Source organism: Teleopsis dalmanni, chromosome 2, assembly GCF_002237135.1.
Source record: "Teleopsis dalmanni isolate 2A chromosome 2, ASM223713v2, whole genome shotgun sequence".
In the NCBI taxonomy this organism is placed as follows: Eukaryota; Metazoa; Arthropoda; class Insecta; order Diptera; family Diopsidae; genus Teleopsis; species Teleopsis dalmanni.
The window spans coordinates 130,194,460-130,219,284 of record NC_051847.1 but is presented as its reverse complement, the minus strand read 5'-3'; the positions used below and the strand labels follow the sequence as shown (position 1 = coordinate 130,219,284).

General features: G+C 28.4%; 2 protein-coding genes across 3 annotated transcripts in view; one reads left to right on the top strand and one right to left on the bottom strand.

Moving 5' to 3' along the window:
* The window catches only part of LOC119680468 (peptidoglycan-recognition protein LB-like), a 350,438-nt gene that overhangs the window by 160,574 nt on the left and 165,039 nt on the right, over nucleotides 1-24,825 (bottom strand). The gene's annotated exons all lie outside the window — the stretch shown is intronic.
* LOC119681972 (odorant receptor 85b-like) lies at nucleotides 31-2,997 on the top strand. Its single transcript, XM_038095293.1, has 4 exons — nucleotides 31-809; nucleotides 2,310-2,511; nucleotides 2,728-2,883; nucleotides 2,941-2,997. The coding sequence occupies exons 1-4, from the start codon at nucleotides 31-33 to the stop codon at nucleotides 2,995-2,997; spliced, it is 1,194 nt and encodes a 397-aa protein (XP_037951221.1).

Sequence of the window (24,825 nt, the reverse complement as noted above, 5' to 3'; positions counted from 1 at the left end):
TCAAATTTCAAATATATTTGAGCACAAAAAATGAATTTAGCGAAATTTGACGATTTTGTGCGATTATCAAATTTTTTCTATAAAACAGTTGGCATAAAACCCTATGAGAAGCCGGACACCATAAAAACGAGTTCCTTCCTGCAGAATTTTGTATTTTACGCAGGTACTCTTAATTTGGTAATCGCTTTAATGGGAGAATTCCTCTACGTTCTGATAGCATTCAAAAATGGCACTAACTTTGCTGAAGCAACCATGACAATGTCTTACATTGGCTTCGTTTCGGTTGGCCTATTCAAAATGCTATCAATTTGGTGGAAGAAGGATGTACTCACAGCCTTTGTACGGGAACTTTTAGCAATATTTCCCAACACGGCACAACGGCAAGAACAGTACAAGTTGAATAGTTATTTACGCCAATGTACCTTTGTCACGGTTGGATTTTCACTGCTTTATATGATACTCATCTGGACATATAATCTATTTGCGATGGTGCAGTATCTGGTGTATGAGCGTTGGTTGCAGTTACGCTTTGTTGGACGCATGCTGCCCTATTATTTGTACATACCTTGGAATTATGAAGATAATTGGAGTTATTATCTGCTCTATGCAGCACTCAATTTTGCTGGTTACACTTCAGCTTCTGGACAAATCGCAGCGGATTTGTTGTTATGTGCTACCGCCACACAAGTGCTTATGCACTATGATTTCATTTCGAACTGCATTGAGCAACACAAAATAAATACCAAAAATAGTGGAAAGGATATGCTTTTTCTAAAGGACATTATTGCTTATCATGAAAAATTGCTAAAGTATGTACTTCATTATAACTCCTTATTAAGTTTTTATTATTTTAATGATGATAATTGAATTTTTAAACATTATTATTAACAATAATAATTTATGAGACAAGTTTAATTTTATTTAATATATTTAATTATTCAAACACTACATATGTTATATTTTTTATATATTATATTTATTAATGTAAGATATATATAGGGTATTTTTACATAAAAATAACAAATAGTTTTGACTCAACCGATTCATTTTATTCAAAATTATGCTCTGATGACTTAGTACGGCGTATTAAAGACACATTATGTCCTTAAGTATGTTGCAACTAGCGTTTCGGATGGCTTCATAGACAAATCCATTTTACCGCAAAGATGAAACTCGATATCAAATATGCGGGAAGTGGATGCCCTTGACGACCAATATTATGGCTGATAAATGGCTAATTACAATTTTCATATTTAGTAAAGTCATGTTTGCTATCGAAAAAGCAATTATAAAATATAAGCTAAAAGATTTCTTGAAAAAAACTATATCACTTTGAAGTATAGATATATCATTATAGCTGTGAAAGTCAGACTTTATCAAATAGGGCTTAGCTTATAAAGTAACAGTTTCAAAGTCATTTTGTTAAGTTGTGATTAATTTACAATGTGAAATTAATTATTTTAAAATTTTGCAAATGTATTTATTCAAAATTATTGGTGCCAAAAACATTTGGAAAACTGTTGACCAGTTAAATATATTTACAATTGTCATCTATCATCAAATTATAGTTGTCATAAGAATCAATACTCCAACTCAAGGGTTTTAATAAAGACGCTCTGCTCCTTTAAGAATGTAAAGCATTGAAAGAGAATATATACGCAAATGTATTAAACCAAAAATGATTAAATGAAAATATATGTTACAATATTTAATACCACTGAATCAATTAGTCATTCGAAAAATAGTATATAAATCAAATTTTATTATTGGTTTGTTTCTTATCTCCACAACAACACATGAAGTGTATAATAACTTTTCAATGGATATCTGAATACAATTAAAAACGAGTCATTCCCTTTACAATCAGCCTATCTCACAATCCTCTTTACTTCACCTTTCTTGGCAAGCTCTTCTCAATTTTCCATTCTAAACTCTACTCCGTTTAAATTTCCTACCTATTCGCGAACACTTTTTTTAAAATTACATTGTCTCTAGACATTGGACCCATCTTAGTGAAACCCTACTTATACAAGTAATGGTAAACACAACTGAAACTATTATAAATTAAATTTTTTCCGATGGACATATTTTATATTATTTATAGTCAATAAATGTTTATGGTCAATATATTTTAATAATATGAAGAAAAGGTATATGATCAAAAGTATCAGTTTCGCTCGTACTGCAGCTAACTTTTTACTCAATATTACGATAGAACTCAAATTATTCCAATAATAATTATAATGTTATTAATAATAATTAATAATTATAGTGTTATTAATAATTTTTATGACTAATAAAAATTTTAGTTTATCTGATATGATGAACGATGTATTTGGCGTCCCACTACTCTTCAATTTTATGACATCGACTTTTGTGCTGTGCTTTGTGGGATTTCAGATGACAATTGGCGTCAGTCCCGACATGTTATTTAAGCTGTTCCTGTTTTTATTCTCCTCTACAGCACAAATCTATTTAATCTGTTACTATGGACAGAAGCTAATGGATGCAGTAAGTAGTAATAATGTATAAACTATAAACTGAGGTTAAATAAAAATTGTAGTTATATCATGTGGGACATGATAACTAATGGTATATAGCCCTCTTATTTAAAGGCTTCTCGAGCTTTCACAAGAAAATTTCTTTTTGATTGTTTATAATTTCTATCCTATAATGGTATGAAATATCAGAAGAAAATAATTTAAATATATATATTTTTTCATATAGAGTATGGGAGTTGCTCGTGCTGTTTATAATCAAAATTGGTACAGCGCCGATGTCCGATATAAGAAAATGCTGGTGCTAATTGCAAAACGTGCTCAAAAGCCAGCTCTACTCAAAGCTACTGTTTTCATCAATATTTCGAATGGTACAATGGCAGACGTGGGTCAATTAAGTATTATACCAACCATTAATAAATTTAGTTCCTTTTTTTTCCAGATATTTCAGATGTCGTATAAATTTTTTGCACTACTGCGTACTATGTATTCGAAATAATTTGTAGCAACACTAAAATAGCTGAATTAAAAGATAATCACTATTCAAAAAATTTAATTACATGTTTGAGTAATGAAAAATAAATGCTATCTATTCAATTACTATCAATAATTAATGTAGCAATAACTCACTTATTCAATTTATTTATTAAATTATTTTGTTATTTTATTTGAAATCATTGTGGTAATGGATATGTCTCCTATCCGTGACAGCAATTCAATATATTGAGGGTTGTAGAAAGGTTTGGATAGTATGGTATATATGTAAATATATTATTTTTAATTCAAATTAAAACAAATTAATACAAATTTTTATATAAAGTATTAAAAAATATTCCGTAAAAAGTGATTTAAAAGAGTTTCATATTAAAAATTTTGGCAAAAAAGATAAATGACAAGTATTAATTATAGCACTTCTTCTTAATAATATACAAAGAGATTTTATTAATAATTAGTTAATCAACTTATAATTTTTTTAAGATTTTTAAGAAATAGTTGCTATATATATTAATTAAAAAGTTTGATGCATATACTGACATTTTCATGTTAAACTTATATTTTACTGTCCATAATATAGCATCAACATGTTGTTTCAAATGACTACTTGAAATGTTGCTTATTTTAATATTAATCAATTTTAATAAGTTTGATATTTACATCGAACTAAATATTTTGATATATTTTAGAATATTAAATAGCATTTCGAAATAATTTTATTATAATTTGTAGCAAACAAAATACTTACACAAATCTTAAGGATTCACAAAAGAATAATATCTCATTAATTTCATTAAAAACTTAACATAAATAATGTGGTTTACTAATATTATTATTTCATTTTTTAAAATGTATTTATGTATTGAATTTATATATTTATTTAAATGTATATTATGAGAAAATTAATTTTTACTTTGTGTTAAAGTTTCCTCTAACATGTTGCATTAATAAAGAGTATACATGTATCATATACATTTTGCCTACAAAAGTTGCTGTGAAGTGAAATCAACATGTTTCGCATACATTGGCATATGGAATACAAAATGTTGCTTGAATAGAAAGAATTCAATCTTTATTTGATTTTTTTATATTAACTACTACCATAATATATGAAAACACAATATATAACATTATTGATAATATTTCACATACTAAATATAATTTAAAAGCTGTGGAACGCTTTTAAATGTTTATCTCTAATAATGTGTGCCCAAAAATATTGATATGACTTTAATGTGGTATAAGTGTATTTTTATAAACTGTTAAAATTTTATATAATATCATGTTATATTTAACTAAACTTGTATAGTACGAGATCTTCGTAATAAGTAATCATACATTTTTCACTACACACAAGATTTTGGTCAGCAAGTTACTTTTTATATATGCAAGAGATATTATATATTAAAAATATATAATCAATCACCCCAAATCACCTTAAATATATATGTAACTACAATTCAAAGTATTGTGGTTAAGTCCTAAGGTACGTTAAAAATAAAACTATTTATAAAACTCTAAGAATTAACAACCAAAAAATATTCTAAAAGTGAAGCTATTAGTACTATAGACTGGGGTCGTGAGCTCTAAAACGTTCATGATAGTGAAAAATCATGGATTTTTATCAATTAAATGAGGTATGTCGACATCTAAATATATGAAATAACTATGAAAAATCACAGTGTGACATACTGTGTCACACATACGACAGTGTTAAATGATCTCCTTCCGATTTTTTCATTAACAATTGACGATTTCATTAATTTATTTGCAAAATATTAAAATTATTTAATTCCACCAAAGAAAGCATGTTAGTTAAAGATATACAACCTAATAAAGACTTTTGTTAACTAAATGAATTTAAATATTACAATAATCCTTGTAATTTTCACCCATGAAGAAGAAAAATCGTTCAAATGCACTTCGATTTAATCTAATAAATAGACCGCGATATAGCTTCAGTTGTATATAAAGTAATAATTTCGAACAAGAAAATATAAAAGTGAGAAACTTCAATAGAAATGTACAAATCTAAGGCACAAAACTGAGATATCCTAAAATATCATTTCATACTATTTATATCATTTAATAATAAATAACATGTTTAAATAAAATATTAATACAAAATAATACTAAATTAATACTAAACGAAGCCACCACTCCACTACTCCAATAAAATCTTAATAATGAAAGGTTGTGTTGATGTTGAAAATAACCATGTTGAGTGAAATGTGTTGCATCAACTCTAAACTATAGCCAAACACATGTCAACATGCTGCATCCAAAAATTTGATTTATGTTTTACTTAAAATGTTTATATCGTATATTAATATATATGAAATAAAAATTTATTTAAATACGTAAAGTAATAATTTATTTAAATATTATTTTAACAACAAAACGATTATTGTTTTTTACAATAAAATAAATATAAATGTAAATAATTTATTTATTAATATTCATTTATCAAAACCCTGATATGCAATAATTTCGCTACAAATTTTAAACGAAAATAATATTTTTTTTACTCAACTATTTATAGCCACTTTTTTATTGATATCATATCCTCATACTGCACGCCCTTATCAACATGTTTTAAACATTCATCATAATAGCAACACTTCAACAAGACTTCATCAACATGTTGTTAATTATTTGGTTTTGTTGCTTATCATATGTTTCAGTAAATTCGTAATGTTGCCTGTACTCATTTTCGGAGTGTTTTAAAAGCTTTTATTCTGGTCTCATTTGACTCTCCTTTTTTGAATTCTCATTTTTTGTACAAATTTACTCTCATTTCCACGCTCAACATTTTTGTGTTGACAAATTTTTTGTTAAGCATTTCTTTGCCTTAACCGCCCATGACACTTTCTTTGAATTCAAGTAAATGTTGCGTACGCATGGTTGGCAACTTTTACTGTTGTGCAGGCTATGGCTTCTGCATGTTTCAAGTGTTGGGTTAACAACAAATTCAGTCAGTAAGTCAGTGGGTCAGTGTGAGCTGCTGCCGGAAGATACATGCTGCGGTGATAGTTTTTATCAGCGCAAGCACGTTTCTTTGGTTAAAAGGAAAATTATGTTGATTACGATTTCTCCCGGAAGGGAAGTATTTTTTATAAAATCTTCATTTCATTATAATTAATATAAACCAGTATTCAATTATTTAATTAATTACTGATGCAGATATTTTTAAATACATTTTATTATATATTATATATCAACAATTTCATGTTAATTAATTTATTTGTCCATTTTATGGGATTTATTATTTAGCTTGTCAATGTATGAATGAATGTATAATATACATTTGTATGTATTTATATTTAATGAATTTAACATAATTAAATTATTTTGTCTTTATTTGAATTTAATTGCGAGTGAACTTTTATATTTTTTAAAATATATGACATTAATATATATTTCAACTCAGCTTTATGCTATTTCCAGGCTATTAAAATAATAGATGACATAATAGTACAAGTTAATCACAACGATATTGTAAGACTGGAAAAAAATCTTGTGAATAATATATCATATTCTTGATTATCAGATATATGTAAATTATACGAAAAATGTTTATCTATATAAAAGAATATGAAGCTATCTATCTTTTAAGATATAAACTAGATTCTAAAAATCCAATGACTATGACTTCTTCAAAATTTCGTTTGGTAAACCTCAAATATGAACAAAAATTAATTGTATTTTATCTATATAAAATGAATATACCAATATCGAATTTAAGTATAAAATTTAAATATTTATATGTGTAAACATTCACTTTATGGTTCCTTAGTGCAAAGATAGTGCTTAGTGCAGCAAATAGTAATATAACTGTTATTCTAAGATGATTACTAATTTTGAAAAAATAAGTGAAAATAACAGGAGAGTAACAGGGAGTAATTTAATAAATAAAGCAGCTAAACTAAATAGAAGTTCAAAAGGATCATATTAGACTTTTGTTTAATGTTGACTTTTGACAACTATTGTTAGTTTCATTGGTCTTGTCTTTAAAGAAAACCCATAATATATGCAGCTACTTAATATTTCGTTTTTGCACACTTTAAAATTTTAGATCTTACATATACATATATATATACATATTATATAATGTGATTAAAAAAAATTTATTAATTTAATTTAAATAATTTTATATAATATTTAAAAAATAAGCTTATTAGTTAGAAATTACTTGCTGATTCACTTTACAGCGAATAACGATGAAATTCACTTACAACGGTAAAATAGAGAAATTATAGAAATTATATATTATGCTTTCTTTCAGCATTTTTACTTTGTTTTAGAATTATTTTCCTTAATAATCCCCAGAATATACATAAACAAACTTAATTACAAAGAATAACTTTATATGATGTTAATTGGCGTTAGTGCCAAAAGCCGACAAACCCATTTGAGCACGTCATATGATGCAATCCCTGAACCTCGTAGAGGGATATTTTAAAGTTCGCACAAACTCAAAACTGAATCATCTAATTAATAAGGGGACAATATCCGTTATATTCAAAAACAATAGAAAAAATGGCTTGACCACATTATTTAAAACATGATGAATACAAAACTTGTTGATTCCAAAAAAAAAAACTATGAGCTTTTAAAAGAAATAAAAAACCCCAGTATCAATGAATGGAAGCTTCTACTCTGTACTGAATCATGAACATCCACTGTTGAATAATCATCAGTATGCAGAGCATACTAAAATCAAAGAATGCTAATATAATATAGTGAAGGTTTCTAAGATCCACCACATAGGATAATTCCAGAAAAACTTTTTGTATCAGAAAAGCTACATACCTATATTTCGTTTTCTACGACGATAGACGGTTCTTAAGACTATGTTGTATTTTGTTTTGGAATATAGAACTGTAATTATTTTTCATTTGTTTGTTATATCTAGGTGTGAAATACAAATGATTGCTAAAATTATATAATGATTGTATAAGAATATAATTGAGAAGCGCTTAAATATATATCTAAAAAGCTTATCCAATTAATATCACAATTTATATAAAACATTTATTGCAGAAAAATTTAAATTTATTTATAGTCGCTTTAAAAACAATGAATTCCATAGCTTTAATTTAGTGAAATAATTTCTTATTTTATATTTATTTGATTTTTTGTTTTATTTTAACTTTTTATTAGTGAAATAATTTCATATATTTTTAATTATGTTTATATTTTGTTTTTAATATCAAAAATTTTTAACTGTTAAAATTTACAGTAACATAACAGCAAAATCTTAAACGCTATCACTTACCAGATTTACGCAGCTCCCGATTCGTTTTTGCTAATTTTTTTATTTTGTTTTTACACATCGAAAACTTTTTTTTTTATTAAAAATAATATATATACACTTTGCTTTTTACACTGGAATTTTTTCTAAATAATTATTTAATACTAATACAAATATTTACACTTTACATTTAATATTGATATTTTTTAATAATACATATTTAACACTAATAAAAGCAACAACAACTTAACCAATTTTTTTATTACAACTTTCGCACTTTTTAAACGAATGATCCGCGTCGCAATTGCTTCCACTGCGAATTCGCAAAGAACTGGAGGCATTAAGAAATGCTCGTTGAAATTGATTTAATAAGAAGAAGAAATTAAATATCATTTTCTATGAATTGTAATTGATCGATTTTAAAGACAAAATATAATAACATAATATTGCGATGTTATGCTGCAAGAATAACTTCACTGTATTATTTTTAAGCACATGTTAAGCGTACAAATGTTAATAACAGTGGTAATAATTATTAGTAATTATGTTCATAAAAATTTCTTACTTAGTTTCATGCACTAAGGCTTAGGGGTGAAGTTTGAACTTTACAAATCCTAAATAATTATTCAAGTTTAGTTAGTTATAAGAATAGTTTAATATTTGAAAAAGTCATAGAAATCAACTGTGAAATATTTGCTTTGTATATGGTATTTCCTATTTTTTCTGAAGTCATTATACTGCATGCATATCAGAAGTGAAATAAAACATTATATTTCGTCTTTTTTTTAAGACTCTTTTTGTAAGAGGTCTAAATATTATTAACATATTTATTTCTTAATTTTCTTCTTAAACTTTATTAATAATTTATTGTTTTAATAATGAAAAATTTTTAATAATAATTTTTTTTTCAAACTGGTTAATTGATAAATATTTAAATAATACAATTTTAAAATTTTTTTGGTTTTTTTAAAAAATTGTATTTGAAACTATATTTCTACTATATTCTATAATACCTTAGTGATAACTTTAGCATATAGTCGAAATATCGGTTCAAATAACATCTTTTAAAATAACAAACAATTTTGTTAAAAGTCTATTATTTAACTATAAACCAGCCCGTTAGAAAACAAAATCTTTATTAGAATTTTATTAGAAAATACTGACCTTCTTTAGAGTTACGGTATATCGTATCAGTTATTTTTTCCCTAGATAATTCGAACAGCAATTAGGCTTATTTGACATACCTGTAAGTTAAATAATTATAAAACTTACTAAATAAAAATTACATTTGTATCCCGTCAAAAGAAAAACTTTCAATTTAAAGATTTTTATTTTAATAAAGATAAAGAAAAATTTGATTATGTGTCTTTTTGCAAGTAAATAATAGCTCTAATATAAATGAATAAATGAATAACAATTAAAATATTTTAATTGTGTTTATTGTATTTTAATATAATACAATTTGTGATGAATTACGATAAAGCATGCAAAGTATTGTTTTACATATAAAAGTTTGTTTTCAACATTCTACTTAAAAAAATTATAATAGTTATTTTAACTTATATCAATATACATATTTTTTTATTATTTATAAAGAAATTTGAATAGTTATGATACTAGGGTGGTTTGATAAGTCAGTGACTTTTTGAATAAAACAAATTTTTTTTGGCAAATAAACATTTCATTTTTCTACATAATCACCTTTTAGCTCGATACATTTAGTCTAGCGTTTTTCTAATTTTCTTATTCCCTCCAAATAACAGGTTTTCTCAAAGCTCTCAAAATAAACGTTTGTTTTGGTAATGACGTCTTCATTCGACTCAAATCTCTTACCGCCCAGCCATTTCTTTAGGTTTCTTTAGGAAACAGAAAATAGTCGCAGGGGCCTAAATCTGGAGAATATGCTGGATGGGGTAGCAGTTTGTATCCCAATTTGCGAATTTGAGATCGTAATGCTTAATCAGCACACGAAATTCACTTTTTTCCATTTTCGTAAAAATTCACGAGGTTGTCTGCTTTGAGCGGCTATCAAACGCCAACTGAACGACGAAGCTTGTTCAAAATCAGAAAGTTGTCCACAAGTAGATTACAGCTGATGGCAGCAGTTTTGCATTTGGAGTAACTGAGCGGGAAATTCAAAAGGTCACTGACTTATCAAACCGCCCTCGTAACTATGCATATTTTGTATAATTATATGTACTCTCAATTCAATTGAAAGTTGCTTAGCTTCATGATGTGACTTTAATTATTTTACTAAGAAAGACATAACGACAGAGTTATATTTTACAAATATTTATATATTAAAAATTATAAATAATTTTAAAAGTTTATACACAAAAAAACTATATTAACATTTATTCATAAACATTCACCACAAAAAAGTTATTATGGTGACGTGATAATATTGTTCGAAGTCTATTTAAATGTTGATCACTGATTACAAATATTGGTAAATATAATTATTAAAAATGTTAACATTTGTAATCCATCACATAACATAAACATAAAATGAAAAGGTGTAAGCAGGTATTCCTTTAGCATAACATCGCAACATTATGTTTCCTCTGTAAAATCAATCAATTATAATTCATAGAAAATGATATTTGATTTCTTTTTCAACTGCAATGAGCGTTTCTTGATGTCTCCAGTAGTCTGCGAATTTGCAGTGGAAGCAGTTGCGATATGGATTGTGAGTTTAAAAATTGCAAAAGTTGTAATAAAAAAAATTTGTTAAATAGTTATTGTTTTTATTAGTGATAAATAATTATTAAAAAATATATTAATGTTGAATGAAAAGTGTAAATATTTGAATTAGTGTTAAATAATTATTAAAATAAATTACTAAAGTAAAAGAAAAAGTGTGAATATATTATTTTTTATGTGTACTATGGATTATTATATAAATATGTTTTTCAAATGCAAAAACAAAATAACAAAAATTAGCAAAATCGCATTTTAAATTACTTGTGAGTGAACTTAGCATAAAATAATTAACATTTTTAAAAACAAGCGTCCTAGTGAATGTTCAAAATATGTATGTCGCTTTGTTTTTCAAAAAAAAATGTAATCCAAAATTTTGATCCTAGAAATCAATGGATCGCAATTATTTAGAGATAAGTCGATATAAATTTTATCTTATAAGAGGGTTTTGTTTGCTGACTACACTTTCCATTTCTAAAGTAATGGTATAGCCTATGAATAAAGACGGAAGAAATTATAATATGGGTAAATTCAATTATTAATTTTATCACACTAGGTAAGCGCATAATTCCATTTTCTCGGCCACACCGGATTGTCAACAGATTTTAGTACAGTCAGCAGCTCTGAAAACACTTTTCCGGTATGTTATATGGCAACACAGCTTAGTTTTAGAGATGTCAGACTTTAAAATTGAAAATCTTATGCATGTATTCATTGTTATCAATTGTTTGCATATACCTATTAGTGTTATATACGATATACAGTTTTTGTTAATGTAATCAATATGAAAAATGAACAATTTCAAATCTTAATATCTTGAAAATATGTATCGATTTATAGTACGCTGGGAATATAGCGAATATAGGGAATACGCTCAAATATAGCCAAAAAAATATGCAACAACTGAGGACTAAAATATATGCCAAGGTATTTATATGACTTTTGTTGACTCTAATAATAAAAACTTTATGGAAAATCAAAGTTTCCTGGTAAAAAATAAAAAATTCTATACATTAGAAAGAAATTATATGAAGACTGCATAAAATATGTATTAAAACACTAATATCAAGTGCGATTATATGTTATTAATAAATTTTGGTTCTACATAAATTTGTTATTTTTATAATATATAATTGTTTTCTTTATTACTCTTTGTTCGCCTCAGCAGCAAGGTCCATGGCTACTTGGCCAATCTATTCCAAATATAGAACCTCTGACTTAATTTACAGAAGCAAATCAGAGGTATCTAAGTTAATATCTGTCTTTACAGGACACTGATCCATAGGACGGCATGGAGCTAGACTCGGCCTACCCAGTGGTACCTCCAGAACACTTGATGTGTCTTTGTTCGGGTCTGGCCAGAACCAGCCTTAAGTTTCTAGGGGACACATTCTTCAATTCACTCGCCGATATCTCCAGCATCAGCATTGGCCAGATTCTTGTGTTTGTAAATTCAGCTGACTGGTTCTAGTTTGACCTTCTCCCTACTACCAACTATTACGAGGTTTTTGTGGATTCAAAACGGTTTTTTAGCTGATTAAGGAGGACTCGTCCTCCCTCCACCACAACTAACTAACTAACTACTCTTTGTTTTTAAATTACGACTTTTTATATGTAAACTTAGTCACTTAAAGCAGTATCGTAAATAAGAATAATAATATTATTCACTAGAGGAAAAATCTTCATTTCGATTTTGAAGAATAAGTTTTCTTTAATTAAATTTCTTTAAAAATCATTTTTTTAACTGAAATCAATCGATTCGTGGAAAAAGATTGTTCTTGAAGAAGAAACTCCTTTACTTTCTCCAGCTCTAGTGTTCCCTTTTTCGTTACAGACCCAATAGAATATTTTCGTTAAAAACGTTTTCAATAGATTTTATTTACTAACTCTTCTTATTGAATTGAAAAACTATTGTAAGTTAATTAATGCAAATGTCCTTATTACACAAATTAAAGACTCCGAAAGAATGCAAACAGCTTTTGCTTTAATTATGGAATTAAAATATGGATCTAGAAAGAATATATTTTAATAGAATATTTTATCATAATTTTATATTGCACTACGAGCAAATTTAATAGAACTTCAGCCATTCTGCTTAATTTTGCAGTGTGGTAAAATGAAAAAAAAAAATAAATTTCTGCTAAATAGCCAATATATAATAACTAACCAAATGACAAACTCTGCGAACTGCACAGTTTTTAAAATTTATTTCTGAATGTTTCCTCAGAAAAAGAAGAGAACTTGAAAATAGGACAATCCGTTCAAATAACCAAATAGTAATTTAATATTTTCCCATGAAATATATAATCTTGCAAGTTAAATATTTGTTTGACAAACAACCGATAATCTAAGTTTGAAAAGATATTTGTAATTCAATCAGAGAAGTTGGAGGTCATGTTTTGGAATTAGTTCAATTAAACTTTTGAAAGTGAAAAAAAAATAATTTTTGAAAATTTTTTTGAAATTAATGATGAACTACTTTTTTGTCCTCATTTGCATCCAGATTTAACTATTCAACAATTAATGTATATGTTATTAAAGAATACTCTTTAACTGTATTACAAGCCGTTTTAAGTTCCGGTTCTCAATAAACTCGTGAAAACATTTCTCAAACTCTCAGCACCTATCAGATAGTTTTGTTTGAAAAATTGGAAAAATAGTTTTAAATTAAAAGTTAAATTTTTTTTTTTACTAAACGCAGTGGTTGCAAGTAGCAAACGTTGTTGCAATTTGAACAAAAGTTGCAGTGAAGTCAACTTGAAATTCAATAAACAAAGCACGGATCAATTTTGAAATTATTTATTCCCTTTTTCCTTTTTTGGGTGCTTTGAAAGGGAAAACTTTTCACATATCAAAACAAAAGCGGAAAATGCATAAAGCAAATGTTATTCAATTTTATTTGTGGCGCAAGTAGGGCGGCCTTTCCGGGACCCGAAATAATACTGCAACCGCAATATTTTTATTTTAGTTGCAAGTTTGTTGCAACACATAAACACGGAATATACGAATCCAAAGTTTTTGAGGCAAATATTTGAAAAATGTTGCAAGTTCAATTTAAGTTCGCGCGTTTAAGGATCTGTAAAAGAAAATTTCTTTCTATTAAACTTTTTTTATTTATTTATTCATGTTTTTTCCTTCACATATGCACGCAATACAGCATATCAAACTAACTTCAAAATGCAAAATTCGGCACAACTTGCACTTTTCAAATTTCTTTAATATGAACTGCGCTTAGTTGAGGAAAAGGATATTAGTTATAGAGTAAACTATCAGTAAAAGTACTTTTTTCATCAAAATAATATTAAATTCTATTTCATTTTTGTTAATAAACAACTGGCATTGTTATTATGGTTAATATGAAGCAAAACTGTCATCCTGAGCATTACATGTTTATTTAAAGTTTTTCATTTTACAATATTGATCACTAAATAATCGTTAGTGATCGTTACTGCAATTCTAAAAACCGACTACAACAATGCTAATTCAATAGTTGGAGCATTTTGTGCATTATGAGAAAATTAGAGTATACATAATCGTTCAATAGTGTGCACTATACCTAAGTGGATCAAATAAAGAAATTTTAAGAAATCGGATCTGTATACTTGTGGCAACGGTACATATCCTTAAGGTACACGTTAAACTAAAATTAATGTTGCTGTTAGTGTTGACAAAGATCCCATTTCATCTATTCTACTAAAATTCAACTATTCATCTATGAATATTTAAATATTCCGTGTACACATTGCGTTTCAGCCTATCTTGCGATGCATTATACCGCATACGGAACAGAAAAACTGAAACCAGCTTGATATGCAATGCGTAGAATATATACTGTTTAGGTGCTTGAACACCAGCATTTGGATTATGATTTTAAAATCGAGTTCTTTAGCGATAAAGCTCACATCTTCTTCAGTGGGTATGACAAAACTGATGCATTCAGAGCAACAAAAACTCACAAGTTACTGTCGAAAGACTATTGCATCCATAAATAATCAATACCCAGTGTGAGAGTGTAGATATTGTGATAGGTGTGTACTGCTTCAAATATGTCAAAGATATACCAATTTATAATACTAAAGATATGGATTCAAAACGTATGGGGATTCTACAAGACAATGCTACATGTTACACAACAGGTTCTGTTGTGCTCCATCTAAACATATATACAATCTCTGATAGAGATACATAGACAAAACAATATATTCAACGACTGGACGTAAGGACATTGCAAGCTGACCAGCAACAACACAAGATTAGTTATGCTCTACGTATTCATTTAAAAATCAGTACCTATGAATTAGTAACAAGCGATTCTTTCCTAAAACCAGTTCAAAGTTGTTTGCAAATTAAGTTATCTAACAAAGTTAGCCATCTACAATCCCGATAAAAACTTAGCAACTATTATCTGAAGAAGAATCGTAAGATTTAAATATCTGACTATATTTTTTAGCCTTGCCAAAAGAAGGAGAAAGAATTACCAAACTTTGGTAAAGAAAACCAGATCAAGTAAGGAATAGTTCTTAATTCTTTCAAAACCTATTTAAGTGACACAACAAATCTATTAAATTGCTTGAAATGCTCCAGTCAGCTCATAAAAAACAGCCAAATATTTTTATAAATAATAAAAAATCATAATAATTGTGTTATTTCATTAATATTATTATTTAGATAAGGAATAGTGCACTGCAACCTAAAAGAACTATTGCGACTCTTAGTCATATTGAAGTGTTTCTCCAAGTTCGATTGCTTTAATAAAAGAGAGTAAAGGGCCTATCTTTCTATAGTCTTATACTCCTATGTTCCTATGAAATACCCTCCTAGATGTTTCTTCCGCTTGTGTATTAGTGCCAAGCATTCTCCTAGCAAATGACATGCGGTTGTTCTCTCTTCCGTGCAGTCTGAGTTGGATTGGATTCCCAACTTTGTTAGGTGATTATTCAATCTACAGTGACCGTTTAGTATTCCCGTAATAATTCTTAAGTTAGAATACTTTGAATACTTACAACTTCTTAAAAGAAGAAGAACTTAGGTTGTAAGTCCCTTAAATTATGACAGTCTTGGTAACCCTTCCCAATACAGTTATATTTCCTTTTTCTCCAAGCCTTTGATAAAAATGGATATAGTTCCTTTGCCTAGACCGCAGTAAACTTCTAGGCCTATTGAAACATTATTGTATTAACATTCTTTAAATTTATATATAATATTATTAAGTTTCTCATCCGCATATTCAAATTTTTTATTATTTGCATTAATTTTTTAATAGTAATATATTATCTTCACTACCATCATTTCTTTATTCTCAAACCCTCTTTGGCGATATATTTTAATAAACCGACATTCACACATACTGCTATCGTACGTAAGGATTTATGCATTTTTTGATTGACATGTGCATGGTCATTTCTTAATGACAATCTACTACAAAGACCCTGATATGTTCTATTTCGATTTGAAATTTGACAATAAAGCGATGTCACACTGCTAATACGAGTACAAAGAATTGTGCTTGTTGTACTTGTACATGAAGTGCTGGACATCTTATAAATAACCCCCTGGTGTGTTGTGCTCTCCAAATATGCGTCATTTGCATATTCCAAATTTAAAAATACAAATAGGAAAAATGGGAACGGAAATTGTCATGCACGTCTTCACAAACCATGGCAAAAGTTTGCACTGCGGTTACAGTGCAAAATTTTCCCATATTTTTTTCATGTACGCTTTTATTGGAGCGTAAATATATTTATTGAACTTTTGCATCAGTGGTTTGCAATGTCCTTTGACTCGTCAGATATACAGAACAAACTCATGAATATGGATTTTAATTGTTAACTGAAGACTTTTTGAGCAGTGATGGCACAGTTCACGTAATAACATTAAGTGGCACGTGAAATTATTATAAACAGTTACTCTATATATACATTTTTTTATATGCACATATGTAAAAAAAAGAAAAATAAATATGTATGAGTACAGAAATTGAGGATTATACATATGTGTAAAAGTTATACATATATATATAGAGTAATGCTGAAAAAGAAATATTTTAAATGAAATAAGCTTGTAAGGAACACATTTTCTTTCTATATGTATTTTTAGTACATACTGCATTCTAGGCCCTGAGCAGTGTTGTCCGATAAGAGACACATTATTTGAAAATATGCACTTTAAAATAAATATAATAAAATTGAATAAGAAATCTTTGTATTTTTACCAACTTAAACAAGTAATAAAAATAAAACTGCTTCTGGCTACACAGAATGCTTCCTATTGTGATCCATTGGTGTTCACAGTATATTGATTAATATTGGAAAATGGTCATCTCTCTGTTTAATTTTTATTTTATTTAAATAAACCAAGAAATCCAATGGAATAATAAAAGCAATTTCATCAAGGAAATGTATAATATTTTGAAAATGTTTAATGAAGTGTTCGGCATATGAAGAGACAATTGAGTCACAATAATAACCTAATGGAAAAGGGATATGCAAGATGTTGAAATATTTTATTACGTATCACAGTTAAATTAAGCACACAAATACATAGTAAATAGTTTATAAAATTAATATTAAATAGTTCTTTTCTAAAATTCTACAATAATTTAATTTCTTTTTCCATTGGTGAGTACGATTAAATATTCTCGTTTCAGTGGCGTACTGAAATTTCCTTAAAGTTTTAATTAGTTTTTAATTGTTGAAAATAAAAATGTAAGTAAGTCTAAAAGAATCATATTTGCAGCATATTATTTAAAATCATTAATTCGAGAGATAGTGTGCGCAATCAAATTAATTAAAGTTACTTAATACTAATAACACATAATTATTAACAATCACCTATTAATAATGAATAAATAATAAAAAATGTAAACTCTATTAAGTTACTACTAGGTTGATTGATAAATAGTCAGCCTAACTAATAAAAACGCATTTTTTTTTTTTTGGAAATTATTCTTTATGCTTCAATGTATTCTTCTTTTAGCTCGACTCCTCGAGTCCTACAATCTTTTCACATTTGGTTATCTTTTAAATAAAACGATTAATCAAGTCCTCAAAAATATATATCAGTTTCCTATTCTACTTCATCATTTAATGCAAATCTTTTTCCCTGAGCCATCTTTTCAAGTTTGGAAACAGGTAAACATAATAGACAATATGAGCCAAATCTAGAGAATACAGTGGATGAGGAAGCAATAATTCATTTAATTTTGCCATGGTTTTCATTGCCATGTGAACGGATGCGTTCACCCGCCATGGTGCTGCGTGCCACGACTCACCTATACAACCATACGTCGATTTGATATTGCAGTTATAAATGTTTAATTTTGTTCTGGTAGAACGGTTGCGAGACTTCTATACTTGCATCAATCGCCCATAAACTTGTATTGCTTTTATCAATGTCCTTACGGTTTTTTCCACTGCTGATAATAAAACTACTAAAATAGCAGACATTGTTGACGTCCTCTAACCTATTATTATCGGTAGTAAAAGGGTGTTGATTGGTTATTGATGTTGTTATTTTCACAAAGTTGATAAACCTTACAATCTTAATTGTGTCCAAAAGCTTGTGGAGTTTTTCTAACATATCTTGATAAGAGCGTGCCAGAAGACAAATATTATTACCATAATAAAGCTCACCTAGCCGGATTTGTAGTTTTCACATTATGCCTCTACCATCACTTATTGCCTTTCTTTATTATTTCATCAAAGACGAGATTGAAGAACAGCGGGAAAGGCACGCAACCTTGCCTTATTCGAATTCCAATATGGACTCTTCTGCTGAGATTTCTTTCATGCAACACTCTATAGCTCGCGTTAAAATACAAACAGAATACTAAATTTTTAAGTTTCTCAGAAATCCCTTTACACCTCAGTGCACGCAGTCGAAGGCTTTTTCAAAATTAACGAAGCATAAATATAACGGCATACGCCACTCTACTGACTATTCTACTATTATTCCTAGACTTGTATTGACGTGATCAATTATTTTGGTCGGTGATATCACCTTTTTTGGGAATTTTAACGATGATCCCCTCTTTAAGGTCTGCTGACATGTTCTCATTTTCCCCTAATGATTGAAGTTAGATTCAATTAGTGACAGAAGGACCTCTGCACTGACGCTGGGGTTAACGTGGATATTCAGTGGATATTCTATCGCGCCCAGGAAACTGTGATAATATCGACAATGTAGAACACTTGCTTCGGCAATATTAGATAAGGAAATAACTAGACAGAAGATGTTTATCTTGAGGAAATGGAAAAACAATGAACTTTATAAGTATTTTAAAGTTTTTGAATGGGATGAGTTGAGTTCTATACAAAAAAATTTTTTTGAAATGTTTTTCTTCTGCTTTTTCTTACATTATTAGTACACATCTAAGGCACAAAATTAGCTTAGATATTTTATCGATTTTTGTGATAACAATAATAATTAATAAAAAATGCATAATTTTATTTATATGTTTAATATTTGAATATAGTAAACTTTGAATTTATTTCTTCACAAAACAAAGCATGTAATAAAAAAAAATAATTATTTAATAAAAATTTAGCATTCAAACTGATATTACGGACATATTTGTATGAATAATCTACAATATTTATTGGTCAATATTTTTACTCTTTATGAAACATATTTTCTGGCTCATACCTTTGCATGTTTAACATAACTCAGCAACCGCAAAAAAATAAAAATCTCTTAAGGAAAAGAATAAATACAAAAAAACACATTTCCAAAAAGGACATTTCTAGTATTTATTTCATCATATATGCAAATACTCTCTCACATGTGTACAATAGTAGAAATTTATTTACAAAATTGGCACAATAAAATTCACATGTCCCTTAGATATATCTTGAAAAGATATATAAAGTTATTTAGATCATATCTACCAGAATGGAAGGCAAAAATATTTAAAAATTATTTAAGTTGAACGTTATTGGAATTCATCCAAAATTGACCGAAATCCACATTCATGAAATATTTTCTGTACTTTTTTCTGCTTACCCCAGTGCGCAGTCATACTTGTGTCCATATATAAGGCAATAAAGTGTCTTATTTGCACAAAATATTTATTTTGAATTACACAAAACTAAAATAAATGCACATAAAATAAGAATAATGCATGAATTAAACATTTTTCTGTTTTGGTTTCGTCGATAAAATCTTACATTTTTAACTAAATCTGCTAGATACTTTCTCAAATGTGCCATATATTCGATAAATAATCACTTACATATTAAATAAAAATTTTAAAAATAATGATTAAATTTTAAATCTAACGAATGAATTTATGTTTCAGATAAACAGGAAGTTACAGATTAAAATCTTATACAGGCTTTAAAAATACTTAAACTAAGATATAAATAAATGTATATATACATATATGTAAGTGTAAGAACATAAAAAAATTCATAAGTATTTTTTCTGCATTTATTTCGCAGAGAGACCCAAACAGGTATACATTTTCCATTTACATACAAAATTTAATAGAATGAGGACTGAAATTTCAATTTATAATTTTCTCTAATATTATTGTGAGTGATTCACTTACCCTCCTGACGCATTTACTCAATACTAAGTCACTTATAATCTTCGCAAATTTTTGCTATACTTATACTTTCCGCAATTTCACGTTTCAAACACAACAACCTTAGCCTGAAGAACAGAAAGCTGATCTATATTCAAATAATTAGACCAGCACTACTTTTTGGGTGTGTCGCGTATAGCAAAACTGCCGACTCTACTATTCAAAAGTTAAAAGTTGCTACAAAGTCATACTCTCGAAGGCTCTTCAAAGTACCATGGTATATTCGCACGAATGACACGCTAAGAGACCTTAGAATAGATCCGGTCAAAAAATACATAAGGGACAGAGCTCTGAAGCTAAATGTGAAAACCGACAGGCTGCCCTACTTAGCACTATCTAAACTCAGAGTAATCACTAACCGCACGGGGCGGTACGCAGATATTCATTGAATAATCATGAAGATTATCAGGAATACTCAAACTAGTCAGTGAGATGGGTGGAATTATGCAGAATCACCCCAGCTATCATAGAGTAAGAGTGCCCCGATGCACTAACTCGGAAAAGGCTTAACATAACTTAACTTTAAATAAATAGTTCAAAGTAGACATATTCATGCAACCTCACAAACAGCTGAGTAGTAGCAGAGAGGATTATGAAGCACTCTTTGACCAAATCACAGTGCCAAAATATTTGAAAATACCTATGTGGTATATATGAAGATACCAAAGGATTAAGATATATTAAAAGTCGATCATAATTGAATCAAATAGTTCTCACAGTAGCAGACCCCAACGTGTCATATGATGCCCTATACCCATGGTCAAAGATGCACCACACACTAAAAGGTCAATTGTCGAAAATGTGAATCAATCTGCAAATCGCTGCTGAATTGCAATAAAATCAACTCATTTCTGTAGCGGTTGATGACTGATAATAAAAAGTAGAACGCGAATCACTTACGATAACGTCAAGTGAACACGGTTGTGGCCGAGCTAGCTGAAACAGTGGAAGCGAGGATTGAAAATGGTAGAGGATCATTTGCTATGAGCTACTTCTTTACGGCAAAACTTTTAACTCGAAACTGTACTGTGTACAATCTGCCTACCGTCGTGTGAGAGGAGAGGATTTGTGTTCCATCAACAACAAGGCCAGGTCACACAAATCGATATCGATATCATTGACTCTCCAAACGCTTGGTTGGTTGGGACGATTTTATGCAATCACCTTTTTAGTCCAGACCTGGCACCAAGTAATTACCAACAGTTCTTGTTCATGACGAATGAAGGACGATTTTTTTAGTGAAAAAATCGCTTCAAGAGAGGCTTGTGGAAATCGAGTATCTAAATTTTTTGCCAATTTCTATAAGAGAGGAATTATGAAATTAGCTTCAAAGTGGCAATAAGTTATCAAAAGAATGATACATATTTGTCGTAAATCGGATCATTGTTATTATGGTGAATATCCCTTCAATTTCATGCAAAAATAATGAATTTCTTTTAATTACATCTGGTATATTAGTATACAGTATACTATATAACGAAATATAATTTAATTTAATTCCAAACACATTTCTGCATTTTATTCTGCATTTCTGTATTTTACCACCATTGGTTGAAAACAAATATTCTTTAAAAATTAATATTCTCATTAATTTTTAACCTATATATATAATCTATAATCTATATATTATAATCTCTTCATTATACTTTTTTTTGTGAAACAATTTTCCGTCTATTATGCACCATTTTCACTCAATTGTCATTTAAAACGTAGTTCATTTAAAACGTAGATTTTTTCAATAAAAATGCACAATTTCTCTAAAATGTAAGTATTGATAATACAAAATGGGTCTGTCCGAAGAGATAGATTATCGACTCTGCTTAGAAGCAGACGAGACTTCCAGTAACATTCTTTGTGACTGTCTAATCTTGATCTGGGCCAGGAAGAGGTCACTAGGTTGAGATTTACTTTCATCTGACATTAGAAGGTCGTCATCGGCTGACATTTTGGCTTTCATTCGTAGGGCGGAATATTTTCTGTTCGGTTAAGGTCTGTAGCTTCTATTCTATTCTATATATAGTATAGAATACTTGCAACATATGGAAGACAATTAAGGGCTATATATATATATTACACGAAAATGCAAGAACGGAAATCAAATTTTCATCGCTTCTATCTAATATATCTTACCACTCTTACATTTTAACGTTTGAGGATTTTTGTTGGTATGACTTCATTTTGTGAAAAATCAGTACTAACCATTGTCATATATATATCGAATTAATATAAGTATCCTTACTGCCAAACACATTGCAGTCGATCTTTTACTTTAAATCAAATAATTATGAAGCTGCAAGGTATAAATATTATTTAATGATAAAATTCACTTCACTTATTTTTAACGAGGCTCACCACTATAGAAACGTGTTATCCTTACTCCCACTAAAAGAAATATTACACAACTCATATGCAATTATAAGGAATACGTATCTTTGCAGTTTTTTTAAATGATTTTTAATATGAATGGTAAGCGCTTGAAAAATATGAAAATATATGACATTAACCTGGCTGAAAGGCATATCAACAGGCCTAAAGTAGTTTCTTGTGGAAAACCACAAGTGCTTTTAATGGCTTAAATAAAACAAATATAAGGAAAATATGCAAATAACGTAAGTAGAAGTGCCGGCAAGAGCAGCAACTATGGCAACAGCAAGGGCCATTTGCACAGAAATGGAGGATATGAGCAACTCAAGAACTCGCATTCGTCTGCAGGGATACGTTGACGCTGGTTCGAGGGCTGTCAGCTGTTATTTTTGCCTTAAGTGCAGAAGTAAAAAACTTTTCTCTTTATGAAATGTAAATGAGCTCAGAGTGTGATTATATATGCACATTTATGAAATAATTAAATCTGTTTTATATATTATATAAAGTCGGCATTTCTTCTTCAAAAAGCATCATAACGTTTAAGATCGTTTGCGTCATATTCATTTGAAGATACGTATTCGCCTTTAGTGGTCTTAATTTGGGTCAAGTTTAATTTTTAATTACTTTAATTATGAACTACTTTACGCGCGGCTGTAATGCAGTTGAAAATTGAATTGATTTTAGGGAAAGACTGGCACGTTTTCAGAGACACGATTCACGTTGGATGGAACACGTGTCATATAATGCACTGGCAATAATATTTAAACTAACAGAGGCAACGAGATAAATGAGTACATTGGTACGGGTCAAAAGTTTTAAAATTCGGTGAATAATTTTAACTTAATTAGAAATGGATGACAATATGGGTAATGGAAATAAATATTTGACTAAGTGCAAATGTTGCAATTCATATAACTTTAGTACATGAGTGCTGTTTGAAAATTGAATTATAAATAAAAACTGGAATTAAATTCTTCCTTAATTTTAAAGCTGCAGGGGTATTACTTTACATTTTACAACTTTTAAATAATAATATTCTTCGATGTGTTCAAAATATTCATTGGCTACAAAGATTATGTCTGATTGTCATCAAAATCTCTACTTTAGTAGAGATTCTTAAGAAAGTATAGTTTCGTATTTTTAATTCAAGTGATAAATGCTTTCACAGTATTGGATAATATTGTCATGTTTTAGTTGGTAAAATAGTCATTAATGAAACATCATATATTTATTAAATTGATTTTAATTGTCCATTAACGAAAGAAACCAAATTCCGAATATAAACTATTGTTTTCGGAGAAGAGGTTTTTATCGAACAGTAGTGAATTGGAACAATAAAAAATTTTATTATTTTTAACTAATTGAGTATTTAGCCAACCATTCAGCTGTTTCGAATATTGCCAAATACAAATCATCAGTGATCTGGGATTTATTTTTTATATTTAATTATTCGAAAATAATTTTTTGATACTTCGCGACCTCGTACTGTGCCAAATTTGAAGTTCAGAGCCAGTGTTCTTTAGCCAAGTCACCCAAAGTCATACTTGACTTGTGTATTCAAACTTCAAGTTTTGTTAAATTGTTGTGGAGATTTATTAATAAATTTAAAAATTTATTGTGAATTACTTAATAAAAAGAGCATTATGTTACTAATTAACTGAATGATGACCTCACAGTCAACACGTTGTTTTCCTCAAATAATTAGTAATGAACGACCATAATGACCTCTATATGGTTAACCAAAAATTCAATTAATTAAAATAATATAAAAAATAAAAATTTTTGTTGTTGTAGTTCACTACTGTTCGAAAAACCTCTTTAATAATTAGTAACAAAATATTATGAATTTTTATTCATTACTTAATAAAAATAACCCAACTTAGTAACTAATATTGTCATGTTTATATTTGGACTTCTTAAAGACAGTCAAG